The following is a 22,586-nucleotide window of genomic DNA, read 5'->3' as shown; positions in this document are numbered from 1 at the left end:
ATATTTTTATAGATTTCCTTATTTTAGTGGAAAAGAAGCCAAAACTCAGATAGATTATATAACTTGCCAGTGTCGCATGTCTAGTTAGTGGTAGAACCAGGATTCAAATTTAGTGTGATTCCAGAGCTTGTATTCCTAACCACTAGACTATGTGGCTGCCACATTTTACAATGGACCTTTTACTATAATTGCCTTTTATCAACACCCAGAGCAATTTTGCATTCTACATCTATTCTTGCACATAATGGCATTTCCCCTCTACCATATGGTTTATCACATTCCTCCCATGGCCCCAATATCTTTTTTTTTTTTTTGAGACGGAGTCTTGCTCTGTTGCCCAGGCTGGAGTGCAGTGGTGCAATCTTGGCTCACTGCAACCTCCACCTCCCCGATTCAAATGATTCTCCTGCCATGGTCCCAATATCAAATTTGCATTTTTTCCCATCTTAACTTCACCTTGACTCAGGACACTGATTTATCCTCATCAGGTTAGTCAAAGGGGCTGTGTGTCTTATTCATGTGTAAATTAGAATTCCTTCAACAGATGAAGACATACCTATTTTGTTCTTTATGATTTCTAAACATCTCTAAGAATCTGTGTTTAAGATGCTACAATGATACAAGATGATTCTGGCTACTGTTAAGAATATCTTTATCAGGCTAAATGTATTTATTTGTAGCCCTGGTACATTACCCTCTGGAAAAAAAGGCTTGATTTAAGGCTTTTATTTATGGAAAATGGAAAGAAAACATGCTATCAGATGTTGTTAATTTACTCTGCTCTGCTAAAATCTGTAAAAATTCTGGCAATTCAAAGTTTTTGTTATAAATAAGTTACTTTTGGTTCCTAAATTATAATAATAGTTAACTGAAGCTATTTTTTTAGGTCTGGTCCAAATCTACATACCATGTCAGTTTCCTGAGGGCTAGGACTATTTTTAAAAATTAGTTTTCTCTATTAACATTCTGTGGATATTTAAGAAAATATTAATGACCAACAACACTGAAAGCAGTGCAGAATTTCTTAACAACAACAACAACAACAACAATTCTAGAACTCTCTTATGGTCAACCATTTGTAGAATGAAATGAAGATAACCTGTTTTCTGGAGGATACTGTGAATTCTGTTATTTATCTTGACATATTTTAAATGAAGACCAAAATAACATCTAAGAAGTTTGAATTCAGTTTCTTCACTGGCAGTAAGTTTATGTAAAGATAAAAGGAATAAATTTTGAGCCACTGACTCTCAAGGACTAAAGCAACAGTTTTATTTTATTTTTTTAAATTTTATTTTAAAGACCAAGATGTGAAAAGAAAAAAAAGGAACTGATAGAAGGTTATAGAATTTTAATTTTGAATAGCTAGGGCATAAGAAATATCTGTCATTTATGGCTGGGTGCAGTGGCTCATGCCTGTAATCCCAGCTCTTTGGGAGGCTGAGTCAGGTGGATTGCTTTGAGCTCAGGAGTCTGAGATCAGCCTGGGTGAGACCCAGTCTCTACAAAAACTATGAAAAATTAGCCATGCATTGGTGGCTCGAACCTGTAGTCCCAGCTACTCAGGAGGCTGAGGCTGGAGAATTGTGCGAGCCTGGGAAACAGAGGCTGCACAGTGAGTCGAGATTGCACCACTGCACTAAAGCCTGGGCAACAGAGTGAGACCCTGTCTCAAAAACAACAACAAAAGTAAATAAATAAAAGAAATATCTATTATTTGCTAATAATTTATTATTATTATTATTTTTGAGACAGAGTTTCACTTTTGTTGCCCAGCCTGGAGTGCAATGGCTGATCTTGGCTCACCACAACCTCTGACTCCCGGATTCAAGCGATTCTCCTGCCTCAGCCTCCTGAGTAGCTGGGAGTATAGGCATGCACCACCACATCCAGCTAATTTTTTGTATTTTTAGGAGACAGGGTTTCTCCATGTTGATCAGGCTGGTCTTGAACTTTCAGCCTCAGGTGATCCACCTGCTTCAGCCTCCAAAAGTACTGGGACTACAGGCGTGAAATATGACTGAAAATTTTAATCACGTTATCCCCCTTTACTCCTACAAAGGCTGCACATACCTGATTCAAGTAATGCCTTGTTTTCATTTTTTGTTATTGTTGAGATAGGGTCTTGCTGTGTTGACCAGGCTAGTCTTAAACTCCTGGCCTCAAGTGATCCTCCCGCCTTGGCTTCCCAAAAGTGTTGGAATTAGAGGGTAAGCCACTGTGCTCGGCCTTTTTCTTATCTTGTTGTAGGCAAGTGAAAACCCTGTTTGGTTGTCCACTGTTTTAAACCACATCTTGTCTAATCATTCCTTGATATGTTAATTCTCTCCATAGCATCCTTGCCTCTGACTGAATCGTTTCAATGATAGAGAATTTACCACTGTCTGACAGAGGCTCTTTTGACAGTAGTGACTACTAAAACCACCCACCTTCTTCTATCACTGTTCCCAAAGTGCTTTCCTCTGACCATGGTCCAGTTGTAGATTAGGGAAATAGAATCATGAAAATTTGCTTTTACTTTAAGAAAAAATTAGGCATTTCTTCGGTGAAAAAAAAATTTGCAAAGTAGCTCAACCTTTTGGGACTATTTCCCCAAAGCTCTGGTCAGTGTCTTTGTGGACAAGAATTCAGTGTCTTATAAGGCTACTATGCCACTAGTGCAAATTGTAGCAGGTGCTATCTGATTCTCCATTAATTTCAAGGACATGTCAATGGCAGGCTGGGAGGGCCATGTAGATGGACATCTGTTACCAGGGCTACTAACAAAAATCCCAATATTACTCAGATCTGATGATGTAAGACCAAGGAACAAGGGATTACTTTGGGGATGTATGGGGTTGTTAAGTCACGGTTTTCTCTAAGTACCTTAATGCCTGGTTGATAACGTAAATTAACAGGCCTATTTGTACTATTCACTTTCTATAATCTCTTCCCTTTGAATTAGGGTCTGAGATCTCTTCAGTCTTGAGTAATGATCAATATTCCACTCAAATGTTCCATCCTTCAATGGAAGACATTTCAAAAATTATAGTGCTTAATTCAGTTATGAAGAGACACACATTCTGACCTTGAAGGAAAGCTCATCTTCATTTTCCCCTCGGAAATCATATAAGGCTTTGGCCTTCTTCCCCTTCAGTATGATGGCTGATGTACTTTTTGCCTCAGCTGTGAAGACATCAAAAATTCAAATACACGGAAACACAGTGGACTAAAACACAAATCTAACATTTTAAATGAAAACTCTTGTCATTCTAAAAAGAGAATATTTTCTCTTCAGAGGTAGCGATACTAGGCAAAGAAAAACTTTTTATTTTTTATTTTATTTTGAGATGGAGTCTCGCTCTGTGGCCCAGGATGGAGTGCAGTGGCATCGCTGCAATCTCTGCCTCCCAGGTCCCAGTTCAAGCAATTCTCCTGCCTCAGCCTCCTAAGTAGCTGGGATTACAGGCATGCACCACCGTGCCCAGCTAATTTTTGTATTTTTAGTAGAGACAGGGTTTCACCATGTTGCCAGGCTGGTCTTGAACTCCTGACCTCATGATCTACCCACCTTGGCCTCCCAAAGTGCTGGGATTACAGGCATGACCCACTGTGCCCGACCAAGAAAAGCTTTTTAAAAAGCAGAATATTTTCAATTAATTTTGAACTTATGTAACTTTCAAAAAGATGAACAATGTTCTCTTAGCAGGGAAAAATTACATAAACTATATTTATTAGATAGAATTAGCCATTATTTAGTGAAGACATTTATATCTTTTTTTCTATAACTCTAACAAAGTATATAAATGAAGTCTGTGTAACTTCATGAATCAACCCTTTCAAATATAGACAGACAAACTGAGTATGGCCACAGGGGAAAGGAATGTATATAGTTTTGAGGGTCTCGGGCTCCCTGTGAGGAGTAGCATCGTGTCTTGCAGTTGTCATACCTGGGCAGGGCCTCACAAACACTGCTGGGAAGATCCCCTCCCTGTCCTGCAGTCTGCCCCTGCACCAGTCAGAATCCACACGTTCCAGAATCTGGATCCGGTCTCCCCTCTTGAAGGATAAGTCATCACTGGTCTCTGCTGTAAAACTGTGAAGAGCTTCACACCACTCTGCAGAAAGACTGTTAACCTGTTATCAATCAGAAGTGTGGTCAGAAATGTAAGATTTTATTTAAAATCGAGTTCTACAAAGCTTAAAAAGAAGTGGGAAAAAACCAAAAACTAAGGGGTCCTAAGATTTCACAGCCTGAAGGCTTCTTTAAATTTTCTCATACTTTATGTTGCTATCAAGTTTCAGAAAGAAAAGTTTCCAATAATTTTTCTTAAATTGTAATTTTAAATGACAAGCATGACAGAATTTGTGGCTTTTCTGCTTTTAAAAGATGTACAATGCTTAAGCAAACACTGTTTTCCTTTTCTTTTCTTTATTTGAGACAAGTTCTTACTTAGTCACCCAGGCTGGAGTACAGTGGCAGAATCAGAGCTCACTGTAGCCTTGACTTTCTGGGTTCAGGAAATCCTCTCTCCTCAACCTCCTGAGTGGCTGGGACTACAGGTGCAGCCACCACACCTGGCTATTTAATTTAATTTTATTTTTGTAGAGATGAGGTCTTACTATGTTGCCCAGGCTGGTCTCGACTTCTTGGGCTCAAGCAATCCTCCCACCCTCCCAAAGTGCTGGGATTATAGGCAGGATCCACCTCACCCAGCCAAAAAAAGTTTTTCTTAATATGACCTATTATATTAGTTACATTAAATAGTTAGGTAAAAGCATAAAATATTTATGCATAGTATTTGACACTATGAAAAAATTCTGACAAAGTATCTAATTTTCACTGAAGTTCTTCTTTATTTAAATGAGGAAGGATCCGAATGGATAGTCTATTAATTTCCAGGTCTCTACTTGATTCATAGACTATTAGATTCCATAGCATAGGACTTCAGAAATTCACACTTTTTTTTTTTTTTGAGACAGAGCCTTGCTCTGTCGCCAGACTGGAGTGCAGTGGCACGATCTCAGTCCACTGCAACCTCCACCTCCCAGGTTCAAGCGATTCTCTTGCCTCAGCCTCCAGAGTAGCTGGGACTACAGGCATGTGCCAACACACCTGACTAATTTTTTTATTTTTAGTAGACATGGGTTTTCACCATATTGGCCAGGCTGGTCTCAAACTCCTGACCTAAGGTGATCCGTCCACCTCAGCCTCCCAAAGTGCTGGGATTAGAGGCGTGAGCCACCATGTCCAGCCTCACACTGTTAATTTTATGAGGTGTGGTTAATTCTGAGATTGGCAGGATAATACCCAGATGTGGTGGGCTAGTGTAAGAATGCTTTTATCCCAGGCACATTAGAGGAAAGTTTTGCTCTGTGAAGAGGCAGCTCTGCCAAGTTGGGATTGGAACCCTATGTTCAAGAGGCTCAAGCAGGCAGTAGAGGATAATGAAAAGGACAAAGACTTTTTTTTTTTTTTTCCCTGAGATGGAGTCTCGCTCTGTTGCCCAGGCTTAAGGGCAATGGTGCAATTTTGGCTCAATGCAACCTCTACCTCCCAGGTTCGAGTGATTCTCCTGCCTCAGCCTCCTGATTAGCTGGGACTACAGGTGTGCAGCACCACTCCCAGCTAATTTTTGTATTTTTAGTAGAGATGGGCTTTCACCATGTAGGCCAGGCTGGTCTTGAACTCCTGGTCTGAAGTGATTCACCTGCCTCAGCCTCCCAAGGTACTGGGATTACAGGCGTGAGCCACTGTGCCTGGGCAGGACAAAGGCTTTGGAGCTAGACAGGCAAGGGTTCCAGACCCAGTTCTGCCACTCCTTAGCTATGTGACACTGGGCAAGACCCTTCTCTTCTCTGAGGCTCAGCTTTATCTTAGGGTTACTAAGAGGATTAAATGAGACAATGCATGTGTAACATTTAGCCCAGTGCCTGGTATATCTTAAGTTCTCAATAACTGAGGGCTTACAAAACAAAAAACAAAAAGCAAGCAAACAACACTAACCTTGCCTTCTTGCTCCTGCACTTGAGTAACTATCCCTAAAGGATGGAACTTATCATTCCCCCAAAATGCAGGCAACACCATGTGAACATTTCCTTTTGGAGAACTATAGTCAGTTTCTTTGCTGTTTCACTTTATCAGTAGGTAGGAATGAAAGACTTAGGAACAAAAGAATTAGGAGACACACAGGCCAATTACAAGTGACATATTCACAAACACAATGATCCCATCAGGCTTAAATCTTTTAAATTTGTCACAAAAAACAATGGAAGGCCAGATGTCATAGATCATCCCTGTAATCCTAGCACCTTGGGAGGCTGAGACAGGTGGATTGCTTGAGCCCAGGAGTTTGAGACCAGCCTGGGCAAGTGAGATCCTGTCTACAAAAAATACAAAAATTAGCTAGGAGTGGTGGTGTGTGCCTGTCATCCCAGCTATGTGGGAGGCTAAGGTGGATTGCTTCAGCCTGGGAAGCAGAGGTTGCAGTGAGCTGAGACCTTGCCACTGCACTCAGCCTGGGCATCAGAGCGAGACCCTGTCTCAAAAAAACAAAGAACAAAAACCTAAAAAACAACAGAAGGCACCACATTCCTAGTACCTTTAAGCACTTCTGGAGTCATGTTATACAGTGTAAAAATTTTAACCCACTGTTTTTCTCTTTCTCATTATACAAATGAAATAAATGTTCCTAAATATTTGGAAAGTTGAGAAATGTATAAAGAAGTGGGGGTGGCCGGGCTCGGTGGCTCACGCCTGTAATCCCAGCACCTTGGGAGGCCGAGGCAGGTGGATTACGATGTTAAGAGATCGAGATCATCCTGGCCAACATGGTGAAACCCCATCTCTACCAAAAATAAAAAAGTTAGCTGGGCATGGTGGCACTACGGGGCATAGTCCCAGCTACTCAGGAGGCTGAGGCAGGAGAATCACTTGTACCCGGGAGGCAGAGGTTGCAGTGAACAGAAATCACACCATTGCACTCCAGCCTGGCAACAGAGTGAGACTCAAAAAAAAATAATAATAAAAGTAGAGGGGAAAAAAACCTACCCATGTATGTAATCTTACTACTTACATGCAATTTAATACTAATAACTTGAATAATTTTCTTCCAGTCTTTTTATGCTATATATTTGATTTTATATCCCCTTTCCCTGTAACATGTTTCCTCTTATGACATTTTAAATTATTATTTTATTTAGGCTGGGCATGGTGGCTCACGCCTGTAAACCCAGCACTTTGGGAGGCTGAGGCAGGCAGATCACAAGGTCAGGAGTTTGAGACCATCCTGGCTAACATGGTGAAACCCCGTTTCTATTAAAAAAAAAAATTAGCTGGGCATGGTGGCACATGCCTGTAGCTACTCAGGAGGCTGAGGCAGGAGAATCGCTTGAATTTGAGGCAGGAGAATTGCAGTGAGCCGCGATCACACCACTGCACTCCAGCCTGGGTGACAGAGTGAGACTCCATCTCAAAAAAAAAAATTATTTTATTTTATAAATCTAATTTCATAGCTTCAGAACATTCTCCCAGTAATGGTCATATTTAGGTTGTTTCCAATTTTTTCCTTGGATACTAGCACTATGCCCATCTTTGTGACTCAAACCCTATCTCATTTTTTGTCCTTTTCTTAGGGTGATAAATAATAATGTGTACTCTCTCTCTCTCTTTTTAACATTCACATGCTTACAATTGCTTGTTTAGTGTTGAGCTGCACTGAATCTTTAACTGAATAGGTTAAATGGTATTTTATTGCTGCTTTATTATATATTTTCTTGATTACTAGAAAGGTTAAATATTTTTTCAATATTAGCCACTTATCATATCTCTTTAATGAATTCTCCAATCATGTCTCTTTTTTCATTTTCATTTTTTTTTTTTTTTGAGATGGAGTCTTGTTCTGTCACCCAGGCTGGAATGTGGTGGTTAGATCTTAGCTCACTGCAACCTCCACCACCTGGGTTCAAGCTGTTCTCCTGCCTCAGCCTCCCAAGTAGCTGGAACTACAGGTGTGTGCCACCATGCCTGGCTAATTTTTGTATTTTTAGTAGAGATGGGGTTTCACCAAGTTGGCCAGGCTGGTCTTGAACCCCTGACCTCAGGTGATCCAGCTGCCTTGGTCTCTCAAAGTGTGGGGATTACAGGCGTGAACCACTGCGCCCAGCCTCTATTTTCATTTTCTATCAGGGTTTGCATGTCTTTGTATGAGCTCTCTATATAAAATATGTTAACCATCTATTTATTACAAATATTAGTTATATGAATTGAAAAATTAATTCATACTATATTCTCTTGATAATTATTATTTTAATATTCCTCCTAGAGTTTGGACCTGGCTGTCACTATAGTGATCTGTTCAAGCAGCCTACCTGAGAGTTTGAGCCAGAATCTTCTTTTTTGGTTTTTGGTGGTACCTTTGTGCCTACATTAAAAAAACACATACACACAAGAAGTCAGAACATCAGATGTGAAGGCCATATAGTATTAGAAATAAATGGTTGGGGTGGGTGGTGGGAGTGAAGAGTCTGGGATTCCACACCAGTCTCTTCATACATTGCCTATGTTGCCTTAACCTGTACTACCCTCACTGAGCTTGTTTAGTTAATTGTAAAGTAAATACAATTACTGTCTTTATACATTAGTAATAATCTATAGTTCATTTCTGTTTAAAACTCTTTGCTATTCATTTATTTATTTATTAGAAACAGAGTCTGGTTTGTTGCCCAGGCTGGAATGCAGTGGTACAATCATAGCTCACTGCAGCCTCGAACTCCTGGTCTCAGGCAATCTGCCCACTGTGGCCTCTCAAAGTGCTGGGATTATAGGTCTGAGCCACCGCACCCAGCCCCTTTGCCATTTCTTTTATGAAGCTATTGCCAGTTAGCTAAAATACTAAAACCAGCTCTTTGAGAGATGCCTACAAATAATATCTATCCCACACAAATTCCCATTTTAAATCAGTTTTCCTTCTATGTTAAAAATATGGCAATATGGATTATTATACAGCTTAAATATAATGCTATTATTTGCTTTATTTGAATTAGGACATGACATAATAAAAAAAATTCTATATACTCACTTAAAACATTTGCACCAGAGGTGGGATAATCCTCAACAGGCTCCACAAAGTTCAGAGGGAAAATCCCAGTTCTGCCTCGAACTTCTCCTCTCGCCCATTCCTCATTCACATACTCTTTAAGAATAATAATTTCTCCCTCTGAGAAACTCAACTCATCCTTCTGCTCTCCAATATATTCAAACCGAGCAACACATCTTAAGCCTCTAAACAAAGAACACATTTTGTGGGTTAGACTAGACAGTGCTTTTAAATGCTTAAAAACCTTCCTCCAGTCTTTCAATAAATATTTATTCTGTGTTTACTATGGAATAAGGTATACTAGGCTAATTTGAAAATATTCCATGAAAAAGAGTAAGTTACACTTTCAAATAACAGATATGAACCTATTCACGCAGAAAGGCTTAGAGCTCAAGGTCTCAGAGTGCACACAGCTGGGTGCTTGGTTTACCCTGCTGTGTCTTTTGATCATCTTACTCCCCAGTCTCCCTATCTTTGTATCCTTGGGCCACAGCAATCCATGGTCCAGTCTGAACCCTTTCAATCATAAATGCACTGAGTTGAGGAGTGCTAACCCTGAGAATCTCAGGGCAATTCATCAAATTTCCTGACTATGAATCAGGGCAGATGCAATGGGCATCAGCTGGGCAGAGTAGATGCTCAATAGATGCTGTATCAATTAGTGAGTTGGCCTTAAATACTAGGAAAAGGTAAAAAAAAACCCAGAAACTCGGCATATCGTAACACACAGTCTTGGACCCAACTCTGTTGCCTTTAAAAATGATTTCTGTATCTCCTTTAAAAGGGCTTTATTTCTGACTCTTGGAACAATCCTTACATGATCTGAAATTTTGACTGAAAATAAGATAAAAGCAGAGATAAAATTGTGTCTCTAGAAGGTATGCTTTAATATTAAACCCTAGATTTGAGGGTTTAGAAAGGAAGTTTCAATAGCAACAGGCTAAGGAGAAGCACTGCCTAAAGAGAAAAGGTTGATTCTAGCTCCAACAGAATTCTGATTTAAGTCAGATCAATGGGTCAATCACTGTAAAAGCCCACTTCAAATTCAACCTGCTGAGACACAGTATATGCTGCTTAAAAATAGAGAAAAACTGAACCTGAAATAGAATTCAACTACTGTGGATCACAAGTTTTCTTATTTGTGATAACCTTTGCATTTGTTTTCTAAAGTCCTCTGGGAGCATCTCCTTATGTCTGACCTATTCATAGACAGGTTTACAGTCTTCAGCAGGTAATGAGTTCTATTAATTTGCTCATTTAACAAGAATATAAAGTTGCATTGTGGCAGTGTTTTAAATCACAAAGGAGTTACAATGATGTTTAAAAGGGTATATAAATTCAGGGAAAGGTCCTCAGAGATAAAGGAAAACCCCTTCAACTTAACTCTTCCTTCATTTTCTTCTAGTTCCTCTTAAAAACAAAAAAATACAAAATGTCTGGCAGTTTTTGTAAGATTCATATTCCTATAGGATTTAATTATTTCCCATAACAAAATTACTTGAACCTTCTAAAAACTTGGTAGATAAACACCAGAAGTCCAAAATAAAATGCAGTAAATGATGAAACTATCTCTGCTCAGTCTAAGGCTAGGCTGCAGGAAGCACTGGCATAGACTGCTTTGCTGCTTTCTCCATGTCCTGCATTGATGTGGAGAGTTGCTTAGGTAAGCTTCTATCAGCATGTTCATGATGCATTTTCATCAGAATTTTAACCCATTGCCACCTTTTAAACAAGTTTTCTTTGTAATTAAAAAGACACTGAGAATCTGAATAATCACCTATGTGAAGTGTTTTCTTTTTAAATAATAAATAAATAAATAATAGAGACGGGTTCTTGCTATGTGGCTAGTCTTGAACTCCTGGCCTCAAGCAATCCTCCCATCTCAGCCTCCCAAAGTACTGGGATACAGGTGTGAGCCACCACGCCCGGCCTTGGAGTGTTTTAAGCTTGATAATTCTTCAAGAATATAGATGGTTATCTCCTTTGTATTTTGTGCAAAAGAACATAAATAAAACTTACTTAACACAATGAGATGAAACAAATTCTCTTTTCCTATTTCCTCCTTCTGGAATATCAATCTAGTAAAGACAAAATCAAGGCAACAATTATGTTTTTTCAGATTTTCATAAGATAAATTTAATGTAAGTAATTAGAAAGTAAATGACTGAAATCAATTAGTTTAGCTAGGTGTTAATCTAATTAAGAGGAACCACAGGTGCTAAATGGTAAAAAATCCTGAATTTGGACTAAAAAAAAAATGGATAACTTGTGAAGTAGCCTTCCTTGAGTACCCAATCAATTATCTTATTTGCTGAAATATGCACATTAATATCACTCTAATTCTGACTGAATTTTCTCTATCTCATTTTTTTTTTTTTTTTGAGACAGGGTCTTACTCTGTCACCCAGGCTGGAGTGCAGTGGCACAATCGGAACTCACTATAGCCTTGATCTCCCAGGCTCAAGTGATCCTCCTGCTTTAGCCCCCCAAGTAGCTGGGACTACACGTGTAAACCACTACGACCAGCTAATTTTTGTATTTTCAGTAGAGACAGGATTTCACCATGTTGCCCAGGCTGATCTTGAACTCTTGGACTTAAACAATCTGCCTATCTTGGCCTCCCAAAGTGCTGGGATTATAGATGTGAGCTGCCGTGCCCAGCCAGCTCTATCCCACATTCTCCAGGTTGAAAACTGGAGCCGAGAAGGACTTAAGATAGAAATCAGGCATCAGGCATTCACAGTGCCACACATTAGCTCTACCATACCTACTCCAAGGGTTGGCAGAATCCTGAAATACTTCTCTGACCCCAAGAGAAAACATTTCAATAAAACTTGTGGATTCTTGCTCCACGTGCGGTGGCCTCATGCCTGTAATCCCAGCACTTTGGGAGGCCAAGGCGGATAGATCACCTGAGGTCAAGAGTTTGAGATCAGCCTGGACAACACGGTGAAACCCTGTCTCTACTAAAAATATAAAAATTAGCTGGGCGTGGTGGCTGGCACCTGTAATCTCAGCTACTTGGGAGGCTGAGGCAGAACTGCTGGAACCTGAGGGGTGGAGGTTGCAGTGAGTCAAGATTGTGTCATTGCACTCCAGCCAGGGCAACAACAGTGAGACTCCATCTCAAAAAAACAAAACAAAAAAAACCTGTGGATTCTCTTCACATTTATAATTGGAACATTTTCCCCCTTCAGCAATGAATAGGGAAGGAAGAAAGGAATATGTATTTAGCAAACATCTACTAAGTGGCAAGCACTTTATTTTATTTTATTTATTTATTTTTTGAGACAGGGTCTTACTCTGTTGCCCAGACTGGAGTGCAGTGGCACGATCATGGCTCACTGCAGCCTTGCCCTCCCATACTCACACCATCCTCCCACTTCAGCCTCCCAAGGTGGCTGGGACTACAGACTCATGACACCATGCCCAGATCATTTTTCAATTTTTTGTGGGGACAGGGTCTCAAAATGCTGTCCAGGCTGGTCTTGAATTCCTGAGCTCAAGTGATCCTACTGCCTCAGCCTCCTAAAGTGTTGGGATTACAAGTATGAGTCACTGTGCCCAGCCAAGCACTTAATATAATATTTCATTTACAAGGCTCAGTAGAGGAGGGCTGGGTTGCAATAAAATATTTGGCCATAATGCATGCAATCTAAAACGACTTAAAGCGTTGAAGTTTACATTAAATAAATCAGTGCTCTTGATGAATTCTAAGGGTTTGAAGTTCTAAAACAATTTTTTAAACTTGTGGGCTTAGAAATAACACTTATACCAATAATGTGGCAGATTCTGTGTGACTGATTTCAGTGTGGTAATTGTGATTTTTAAAGTACTGCTACATTGGGCAGAAGAAAAATGAGGAAGAGTGCTAAAACAAACATTATTCTTAATATTAGTTTAGAGAATGTGGTTGAATTTCTCCAAAGAATCAGGGCATAGATACACTGGACAATTTTTAAGGCCTACCCTTCATAATCCAAGAGACTCAAACTCCTTTCTATTTGAAAAATACAGATTTTCTGTTAGTCTTGCTTTCTAAGGTAATAGATTTTTTTTTACTTTTTTCCTTCCAAATAAGCTGTTAATGCTGTTAAACTAGGTTTATTGCTATTTCACAGTATCAGTAAGTTATATGAGGGACCGACTCATTGTCTTCCAATTGATACAAATATGTGAGGGCAGTCTGATTTTATTCCCATGTTTCACAGCCATCTGGGCTTACACACAGCTCCCTCACACAGAAATGTTTTCACAAGTTAGGCCGTGAGGGCATATAAAATTCTAGTGCTTTGATATAATTTTCTAATCAGATTAGAAATTATTTTGTGGGTACAACCATTAACGAACCACTATCTCCAATACAAACACTTCTGTATTCCCAAATTGATTTTTTTAAAAGATGGGGATAGATAAGAATGGAAAAGAAGAAAGAAACCCAAACCAAAATTTACCCCAAAGAAAAGAAGTGGTACCATAACCTCAGAGAACATCTCTACAGGATAATCTAGTATCATTCAATTCATGTTTACTAAATGTCTCAAAGAATTACTATATATCCTTAAGTGCTTAACAACCCTCCAAGAACAGCTGATTCACCAGCTGACTTGTGGTGGTCTTTCACTTTAATATTTCAGACAGCATTTAGGCATTAAATTCTAACACCCCATAAGAGAATAATTAACCATCACCTACTTGATCAAATCTTTATTTCTGAATTTTCCAAATGCCAAATGAATCCATGAAAGCGAGAACTCAAATCTGGGTTTCTAGTTATTTTTTCCTACCTATAAGTCACATAGACTTATACCACTGAGTATATGACCAAATTAAAACAAGCACGGCCCACTTACAATCACTTTGACATAGTTGGCAGGAAATATGCCAGTCTGGTTTCTGTAGTTCCCTCTGTACCAGTCTGTATCTATCTTCTCCAGAAGATAAACAATTTCTCCAGAAGTGAGGTTCAAATCATCAACTTGCTCTGTAATATAAAATTATAGTTATGTATGATGAATTATCCTGGTTGCAGATTTGATTAAAGCACAAAGTAGTATTTAGTTGTGTCCACTGAGGCAGTAAAGTTCCACTGATTCTGAGAACAGATCATACGAATCAAATTGACTAAAAAATGTTCTTCTTATTTTGGATATTGTTATGCGCTCCCTTTTTGAATGCCAAATTAGATATAGTTACCATGCTTTGATTGATGGGAAATGACTGGGAAAAACACTATTGTGTTAACAAATGTTTCCTACTGTGCCAATATAAACCCTTGCTGAATACACACTGAACAATGAAACAAGTTTATAGACATAGTATAATTTTATTATTCTCAATCATGCTTAAAAATCATTTTAATTTCAAATATTAACTAAGGGAGTACTATAACTTTTTAGTGAATAAGTTTACCTATGCTAAAATAAAAACCAGCCTATTGAGTGGATAAAAAGAGATTGTAAGTAAATCAGGAGTTTATTTGTAGCCTTGGATATGAAGGGTATTTTAAAATTATTATAAAAGTATTAATATTTTAGCTGAGCATGGGTGGCTCATGCCTGTAATCACAGCACTTTGAGAAGCTAAGGTGGGAGGATAACTTGAGGCCAAGAGTTCAAGACCAGCCTTGGCAACATAGCAAGACCTTGTCCTTACAAAAAAAAAATTAGCCAGGTATAGTGGCACCCCTGTAGTCCTAACTACTGGGGAAACTGAGGGAGGAGGATCACTTGAATCCAGGAGTTTAAAGTTACAGTGATTGCACTACTGCACTCCAGCCTGGGCGACAGAGCAAGACCTTGTCTCAAAAAAAAAAAAAATTATTTTGATCTCATAGGTAAGTAGCAGCTGAGATAACTCTAAGGACAAAAGAACTTCAATTATTAAGTTAGAATTAACTTTATTACAGTTTTTTTTTTTTTTTTTTTTTTTTGAGAGATGGTTTTGCTCTTGTTGCCCAGACTGCAATGGTATAATCTCAGCTCACTGAAACCCTCCCAGGTTCTCCTGACTCAGCCTCCCAAGTAGCTGGGATTACAGGCATGCATCACCACTTCTGGCTAATTTTTTGTATTTAGTAGAGATGGGGTTTCACCATGTTGGTCAGAATGGTCTGGATGCCTGACCTCAGGTGATCTACCCGCCTTGGCTTCCAAAAGTGGTGGAATTATGAGTGTGAGCCACTGTGCCCATCTCTATTACAATTGTTAATTAGTACCCACTATTTTGAAAGAAGTAGAGACTGGTAGGCAATTTGCAATGTTCATTTGTAAGGGAAAGTCTCTCTCTCTCTCTTTTTCTCTTTCTCAGGGAGCTTCAAAGGCAAGGGTATACATATACAACTAAGCTTTCTGGAATGGCTGGGTGCAATCAACTCTTCTTGAAGTGGAGTCCTGGATAAGATGACCTCTCCAGTCTAGGACTCTACAGGCACAGAAAATGAAGAAGGATGTCCTTGAGAGGCAACTCCAGGGCAGGGAGGAAGCCTTACTCCTGGATTCTATGGTTCTCCCACTGTATTACTTATGTCCTTACCTGCTGGGAAATCATGAAGAACGACAGCATGAGGAGCACCACTGTCAACAGGCTTCCGAGCATAGCTTGGATCCTTAGGGGGGAAAACAGGGCTGTGAATGAAGTGTGCAGGATAGATGGTGGATTTATTATTCACTCTGAAACCAATTTTTTTTTTCTCATTAGAGTCCTCTTGACACAATTACATTATGAGTACAGGATGCAAACCACACAGTTGAGCCAAACAAGGGAATCATTATCAAGTTGAAGAAGAATGTGTCCTTGCCAAGGGAGGATGAAAATAATTCTCAATTAAAATATCCCCCAGTATGTTTTGTTTTTACTTTTTTAAACTAAGAGAGTACAACAAAAGAGAACTGTTTATTTTTAAACAGTACCTATTCTACCCCGAAGCAGTGGTTTTTGACCTCTTTCCCTTTCAAGGATAGCTTTTTTCTTAAAACTGTGATCAAGACTAAACCTTAAGAACAGAGTCCTAAAAGCTGTGTCTTTATTAGGATGGGAAAGGAAGAAAGTTCTGTGATTTATGCTCTTGCCTTTTGTAATGAAAGGAGCTAATGATTTTCTGCAAAAGTATAATTCACAAAAGTAAAATCCATTTCATTTATTGCATTGCTACTTAACTAAGTGCTTTTTCTAATTTGAAAGCAATGTCACCTCCCATGCCTGGTCTGCATTTTGTATTTAATCTGAATGGTTTATTCAACAGTAGTTCTAAATAAATTAGCAAAAAGAATCTAACATTCTTTTTGATGGATACATCTAGCCAATTGCCTAGATTGGCCAGAGGAGAAGGCAAAGCTGAAAAGTAACCTCTTCTTATTGACTAGTAATTGTTATTCTTAGTTTCTTTATATGAAGAGACAGGCTTATCCACATCATCATCATCAAATCATACTGAAGGATATTATTTGGAGTTATAACTTAACACTCAATACTGGCAAACTTGTGAAATAAGTAAAGGCAGATTTTTGTGCCCTTTCTTGTGTCTTCACCTCTTCTAATAACTCTTGTCCCCTTAGGGACATCTATACCTCTGCCCTTCCCCTGGCCATGATGCACCAGCCTGATCAGAGTGCACTCTGAATGATGGTCCACTTTCTCCATTTCAACCCTGAAGCACCTTTGCTGAGATCTTTTCTAAATGTCACCTGTTCTTTCAACCAAAATGCCCCTGCAGAAAAAAACTTTCATTCTCTCAAGTTAGCTAAACTGAAATATAACTTAAGACACTAATGGCTAATATTGCTTACTATATTAGCTTACCAAGATAACCCTAACATTTTTCTCATGTACTGCTTAATGCTTTTCTCTAAATAAATGAGCAACATGGAAATTTCATGAATTCTGAGATATTTTAGGTCTGATGTGGCTTTTTTTTTGACGCAGGGTCTTGCTCATTTGCCTAGGCTGTAGTGTAGTGGCACAATCATGGCTCACTGCAGCCTTGACCTCCAGGGCTTAAGTTATCCTCCCACTTCAGTCCCAAAGTAGCTGGGACTACAGACGTGCACTACCATACCTGGCTAATTTTTGTATTTTTTGTAGAGAAGGGGTCTCGCTGTGTTGCCCAGACTGGTCTCAAACTCCTGGGCTCAAGTGATCCACCCGTCTTGGCCTCCCAAAGTGCTGGGACTATAGGCATGAGCCACCGTGCCTGGCCTGGAGAGGCTTTTAATAATCATTCAGCATGGGTAACATAGCGAGATGCCGTATCTACAAAAATAAAAAATTAGCGGGGCATGGTGATATACCCCGTGGCCCCAGTTATTAGGGATGCAAAGGTGTGAGGATCTCTTGAGCCCAGGAACTCAATGCTGCAGTGAGCTATGACTTTGCCACTACACTCTGATTTGGATGACTGAGTGAGACTCTCTCTTTAAAAAAAAACTTAAAAAAATTAATGATTATTTACATGTTGTATTATACATGTGCATGTGTGATTTCCATTTTTTTTCTGATTTACATCTGTGGAGAAAAAGAAATGACTATTCAATAAATGGTATCAGGCTAGATGGCTATCCATTTGGAAAAAATGATGTCAAAGACCTACCACACACCAAACACAAACATGAATCTCCAAATGGACCAGAGACCTAAACATAAACCAAGCCTGGGAGGGAGGGAATAATAATTTGTGCCTACCGACCACACACTTTCCCTTCTCTGCCTTCAATGTATGGATATCACTGGCAATGCTGCTCATCAACCTGGTCCAGCAGGTGGAGGGCAAGAGGAACAGGCTAGACAGGGATACCAACAAGGAGTCCATACAGACCATACCACTGGGGTGGGTATCTGGTAGGTAAATATAATATAATATAATGCAAAGGTCTTTCTAATATGACTAAAACTGCTAATACAAATGGTTTTATAATATTAAGAATAGCTAATATTTACTGTTAATTCACTATGTGCTACTCACTGTGTTAAATACCTTATGTGCATTAGTTCATTTGTTAACCATCTTTGAGATATAATCCACATACAATAAAATTCACCCACTGAAAGTGAACATGGCTTTAGTATATTCATAGAATTATCCAACCATTACCATAACCCAAGTTCAGAACATTTTTATCACTCTCCAAAGAAACCTCCTACCAATTAGGTGTCACTCCCCATTTACCCTCCCCGTAGCCCTAGGCAACCCGTAGTCTACTTTCTGTCTCTATGGATTTCTCTTCTGGACCTTTACACAAATAAAATCATATAATCTGTCAACTCTGAAGACACCTCTGAGGGCAGTTATCTCACACATTAAAAAATAAAGTTTAGAGAAGTTAAATAACCACCAAAGAAGGTAGAAGGGGAACTGAATCCAACTTCCCTAAACCCAGGTCTGGGGTCTCAACCAGGTACCAGGCAACAACCTTCCACTTTTCCCATGATCCGTCTGATTCAACCACAACTGGTCACGTTCATGCAGTATTTTCTGTTTGCCAACTTAGAGAAAAATACAACACATTTGTAGAGATATTTACCTTAAAACTAGGCTTTCAAATAGGTAAGTTTTGTTTTTTAAAAAATATAGTAATAGCCATGAATCCAGAAGCATAAAAGAGGATTCATTTCATTATCACCAATAGCTGGCCATTGGAGGTCAACTCTCTGCAAGTCTATAGTAAAAGATGAGAAGGTGGTGTTTAAAGTGGAAAGAACTTTACACTGTTATAAAAGAATAACTTTTGGCTGGGCATGGAGGCCCATACCTGTAATCCAAACACTTTGGGAGTCCCATGCAGGCAGATGGCTTGATCCCAGGAGTTTCTGACCAGTCCTGGCAACACAGCGAGACCCTGCCTCTACAAAAAAATTTAAAAATTAGCCAGGCATGGTGGTGCATGCCTGTAGTCCCAGTTACTCAGGAGGCTGAGGTGGGAGGATTGCTTGAGCTAGGAAGGTCAAGGCTGCAGTGATCATACTACTGCACTTCAGCCTGGGCAACAGAGTGAGACGACGTCTCAAAAAAAAAAATCTATTTTTTTTAAGCTTCTACTTTTCATAAAGAAAAACTTTTTGGCAGTTTAGCTCCCACTGTTGTCATGAGTGTGTTCTGAAAGAGGAAGGACAGCTATGACAGATGGATAATGCTGTACCAAAACAGAGAAAATGAGTCAGAGGAGAATTTGCCCCATGGGAACTAAAGTAAGGATTTTGATATGCCAGCTCCAGCTAGCTTGACACATAACTACCCTGCTCTCCAAAACACAATTTTTTAGTTTCTTAGCAAACTTTAAAAGATAAACTGCTTTCTAAGAAGAAAAAATTGGAAAAGACTATGAAAACTAGACTAAACAGCAAACCAAATACTTTACTTGGTTGATCAGTATTATTTTTCATATTTACTTTATTTTTTTAATTTGTTTTTTTTTTTCCAAGACAGAGTCTCGTTCTATGGCCCAGGCTGGAGTGCAGTGGCTCAATCATGGCTCACTTGCAGCCGTCATCACTTGGGGTCAAGCAATCCTCCCACTTCAGCCTCCTGAGTGGCTGAGACTACAGGCACGCACCACCATGCTCGGCTAATTTTTGAACTTTTAGTAGAGACAGTTTTGCCATGTTGCCTAGGCTGGTCAAACTCCTGGGCTCAAGTGATCTGCCTGCCTTGGTCTCCCAGAGTGGTGGGATTACAGGCATAAACCACTGTGCCCAGCCTATTTTTCATATTTACTACATTAACAGATAATGACATTTTAACTGGATAACTTAAGAAGCTCTTTTAAAAATATACTCCTAAAAATTGTTCAACAGCATTTTTCTTGCTAAACTAATGACTTTCAATAATCATTGTATTTTCCCAGGTTCCATAAATTTGTTAGGCTTAAATTGTGACTTGAGGTTGCTGGATTAAATTTCATTATTTTATGAGCTATAATCAGAGAAATGAGGTTTACATTAAGCTTAAATCTTAAAGGGAAGTGCTTTATAGTGTCAGACTTCCATTCTGCTAGAAACCTATCCTCTGACATTTTGGTAAACATGTTTACATTATTTAAAAAACAAACAGCTCTCACAGTTGAAAATTAATGACTGAGTATTCTGGTTGTTATAAGTCAGCCCATTATGAAGAAGGCAAAACACAAGGTAGTCACTCTGTATTGAAGTGATTAGTATGGCAGTGGCAAGTCTCTTAGTAGTAATTTATTTAAAAGTGGAATAAAATGCTACTATAATTTTTACTGTGGTTAAAATAAATGTGCTAATAAAAACCTGAAGATGAGATATAATTAATAGTTCTATGAAATGTGCTGCGATTGTGATATGAAGGCCGTAACAATATTAATTCCTTACGTTTGGTCTGCTTCTAAGATGTTCATCAAGTGGAGTGATAATCTTCATCTGAGACAGGTGAACTCTGCCAGTGTCTTCTCCCTTTTGGCACTCCACATAGTTATTTTCCGTCTGCTTCAGCATCACAAGTACATCCCCACGCTGTAAGGTATAATACCATTCTCTGAAGCAATTATTATTTAATAAAACATTATTACTTTTTTCATATTTTAATCTTTGGAGCCTAAAGCATTTAATAATGTGTAATAGTAGTAAGAGAGGCCAGTGATTTTTTTTCCATTAATCAGTAAAGAAAGAGCTCTACTTTACCTTACAAGAGAGTTCTCCGGGGTTTTGCGAGACAATGTCTTCATTGGCAATTCCATGAGGCACAGACAGCTTAAATGTAAACCAATAAAAGGCTTATTCACAATAAAACAACCTCTTCTTAAGTTGCTGATCATTTAGGAATTTGGCATGTGTGTGCCTAAAGTGTACTTCTCTAGCAGCTAACCTCACCTGGCTTCATCATGCTCTAGATCAATGGGGCCTGCCATTTCTCATGGATGCTAGAGGCTCTTGAGAGTTGGAGTTGGGCCTATAGAACCACAAGCGCTGAACATGGCCTAACATTCCCTTAATGACCATAACCAGTAAGTTCCATTCTACAGGACAAGATCCACCAACTCCCCTGGGGGTTTGAAGGAGAAATACCCAGCACCTGACCTCACAACCCATCAAGGCAGCCTTTAATTTAGGGTTCTCACAATGGTGGCCTCTGAAGGCTGATCAGTGATTGCAGCCCTCCATGTACTGCTTGCCTGACAGTTTCCACTGACTCTGAAGCTCTTCTTCTCCTAGGGTCTCTCTGATACCAAGTGTCTACTTAAATCCATTTCATGGCCTGATCCCAGCCACTTCCTGGTGCACTCAGCTCTGTCTGATCTTAGAATGGTTTTTTTTATCTGTATTGGACCTTGTCCAGGGGATGCTGTTTCCTGTTTTGGAAAATTTTAGCTGATGAGTGCACATAAGAGGGTCTGCACTATATAAAAGGCATACCCAGGAAATGTAATCACACAAGCTTACTTCCAACATGGGAAGAAGGCTGTCTGGGCCCTTGGGTCACCCAGGAGCAAAGATGCAGAGTGCAAGGATGTGGCCCTGTATGGCTGCCTTGGTGGTGCCATTTCCCAGCATCTTTGTCCGATTCCTTGGGCTCCCAATGTACTCAGATTCCTGGCTACCAATTTAATGATATTGTAGGCATGCAATAAATGAAAAATTTAAAGAATTATTTTGTAATGAGACACACTGCTCTAAATATGCCATCATTTTGAATTTACTGAGTTTTAAAAAATGCTTTATTGACATTGTACAACTATGCTAAGAACCAAACGTGAAATCTGGTTCCCTCTGAGAAAGGGCTCTTAACACAGAATGACCAAATCAAATAGAGGCTACAAGTGGCATAATGGTTAGGAGCAAGCATCAGAGCCAGCTGACCTGTTCTCAAATATTGCTCCCACCATTAACTGGATTTGCAGCCTGGGCATGTTACCTCAGTTACTTTACGTTTTGGTTTCTTATTTTCCTCACTTGTTTAAGGAACATAATAATATCTGTCTCACAAGGTTAGTGTGAGGAATAAATGAGTTATTTAATATATCCATAAAGTGCTTCCAACAGCGCCTGGCTCATAATTAGTACTCAATATGCATCAGCTACTGTTTTTATTTATTAATTAAGTAATCTATCCCAAAGAACACCCCTGGGTTTTAGCAATTAAAGTTTTATCAGTTTAAATCAATATTAATATATATGAATATACTACCTCCTTCTTATTTGTCTATGCCCTTTTCTAAGGAGGATTTTTTTTTTTTTTTTTTTTTTTTTTGCGGCGGAGTTTCGCTGTTGTTACCCAGGCTGGAGTGCAATGGCGCAATCTCGGCTCACCGCAACCTCTGCCTCCTGGGTTCAAGCAATTCTCCTGCCTCAGCCTCCTGAGTAGCTGGGATTACAGGCACGCACCACCATGCCCAGCTAATTTTTGTATTTTTAGTAGAGACGGGGTTTCACCTTGTTGACCAGGATGGTCTCGATCTCTTGACCTCGTGATCCACCTGCCTTGGCCTCCCAAAGTGCTGGGATTATAGGCGTGAGCCACCGCGCCCGGCCAGGAGGATTTTTTTTAAAACCTTG

At 39.4% G+C, this 22,586-nt stretch overlaps 1 protein-coding gene across 13 annotated transcripts in view; it reads right to left on the bottom strand.

Annotated features, from left to right (window-relative positions):
- Positions 1-22,586, bottom strand: part of SH3D19 (SH3 domain containing 19) — a 210,695-nt gene that overhangs the window by 9,664 nt on the left and 178,445 nt on the right. For 7 of the 13 annotated variants that reach the window (XM_064383821.1, XM_064383820.1, XM_012470044.3 and 4 more), the window contains 9 exons: positions 20,715-20,783; positions 20,406-20,546; positions 15,612-15,684; positions 13,931-14,061; positions 11,097-11,155; positions 9,060-9,262; positions 8,350-8,402; positions 3,930-4,116; positions 3,068-3,165 (listed from right to left, as the gene is read on the bottom strand). In XM_064383821.1, the coding sequence (XP_064239891.1) occupies positions 3,068-3,165; positions 3,930-4,116; positions 8,350-8,402; positions 9,060-9,262; positions 11,097-11,155; positions 13,931-14,061; positions 15,612-15,684; positions 20,406-20,546; positions 20,715-20,783 (1,014 nt within the window). Of the gene's footprint in view, positions 1-3,067; positions 3,166-3,929; positions 4,117-8,349; positions 8,403-9,059; positions 9,263-11,096; positions 11,156-13,930; positions 14,062-15,611; positions 15,685-18,823; positions 18,917-20,405; positions 20,547-20,714; positions 20,784-22,586 lie in introns of all 13 variants that reach the window. The other 6 variants (XM_064383823.1, XM_064383818.1, XM_064383822.1 and 3 more) reach the window with 1 other exon arrangement.

Source organism: Aotus nancymaae, unplaced genomic scaffold (genome assembly GCF_030222135.1).
Source record: "Aotus nancymaae isolate 86718 unplaced genomic scaffold, 86718_ANA_hifiasm-v0.15.2.pri h1tg000033l, whole genome shotgun sequence".
Classification (NCBI taxonomy): domain Eukaryota; kingdom Metazoa; phylum Chordata; class Mammalia; order Primates; family Aotidae; genus Aotus; species Aotus nancymaae.
The sequence above is the reverse complement of the archived record's forward strand: the minus strand, read 5'-3'. Positions and strand labels throughout refer to the sequence as shown.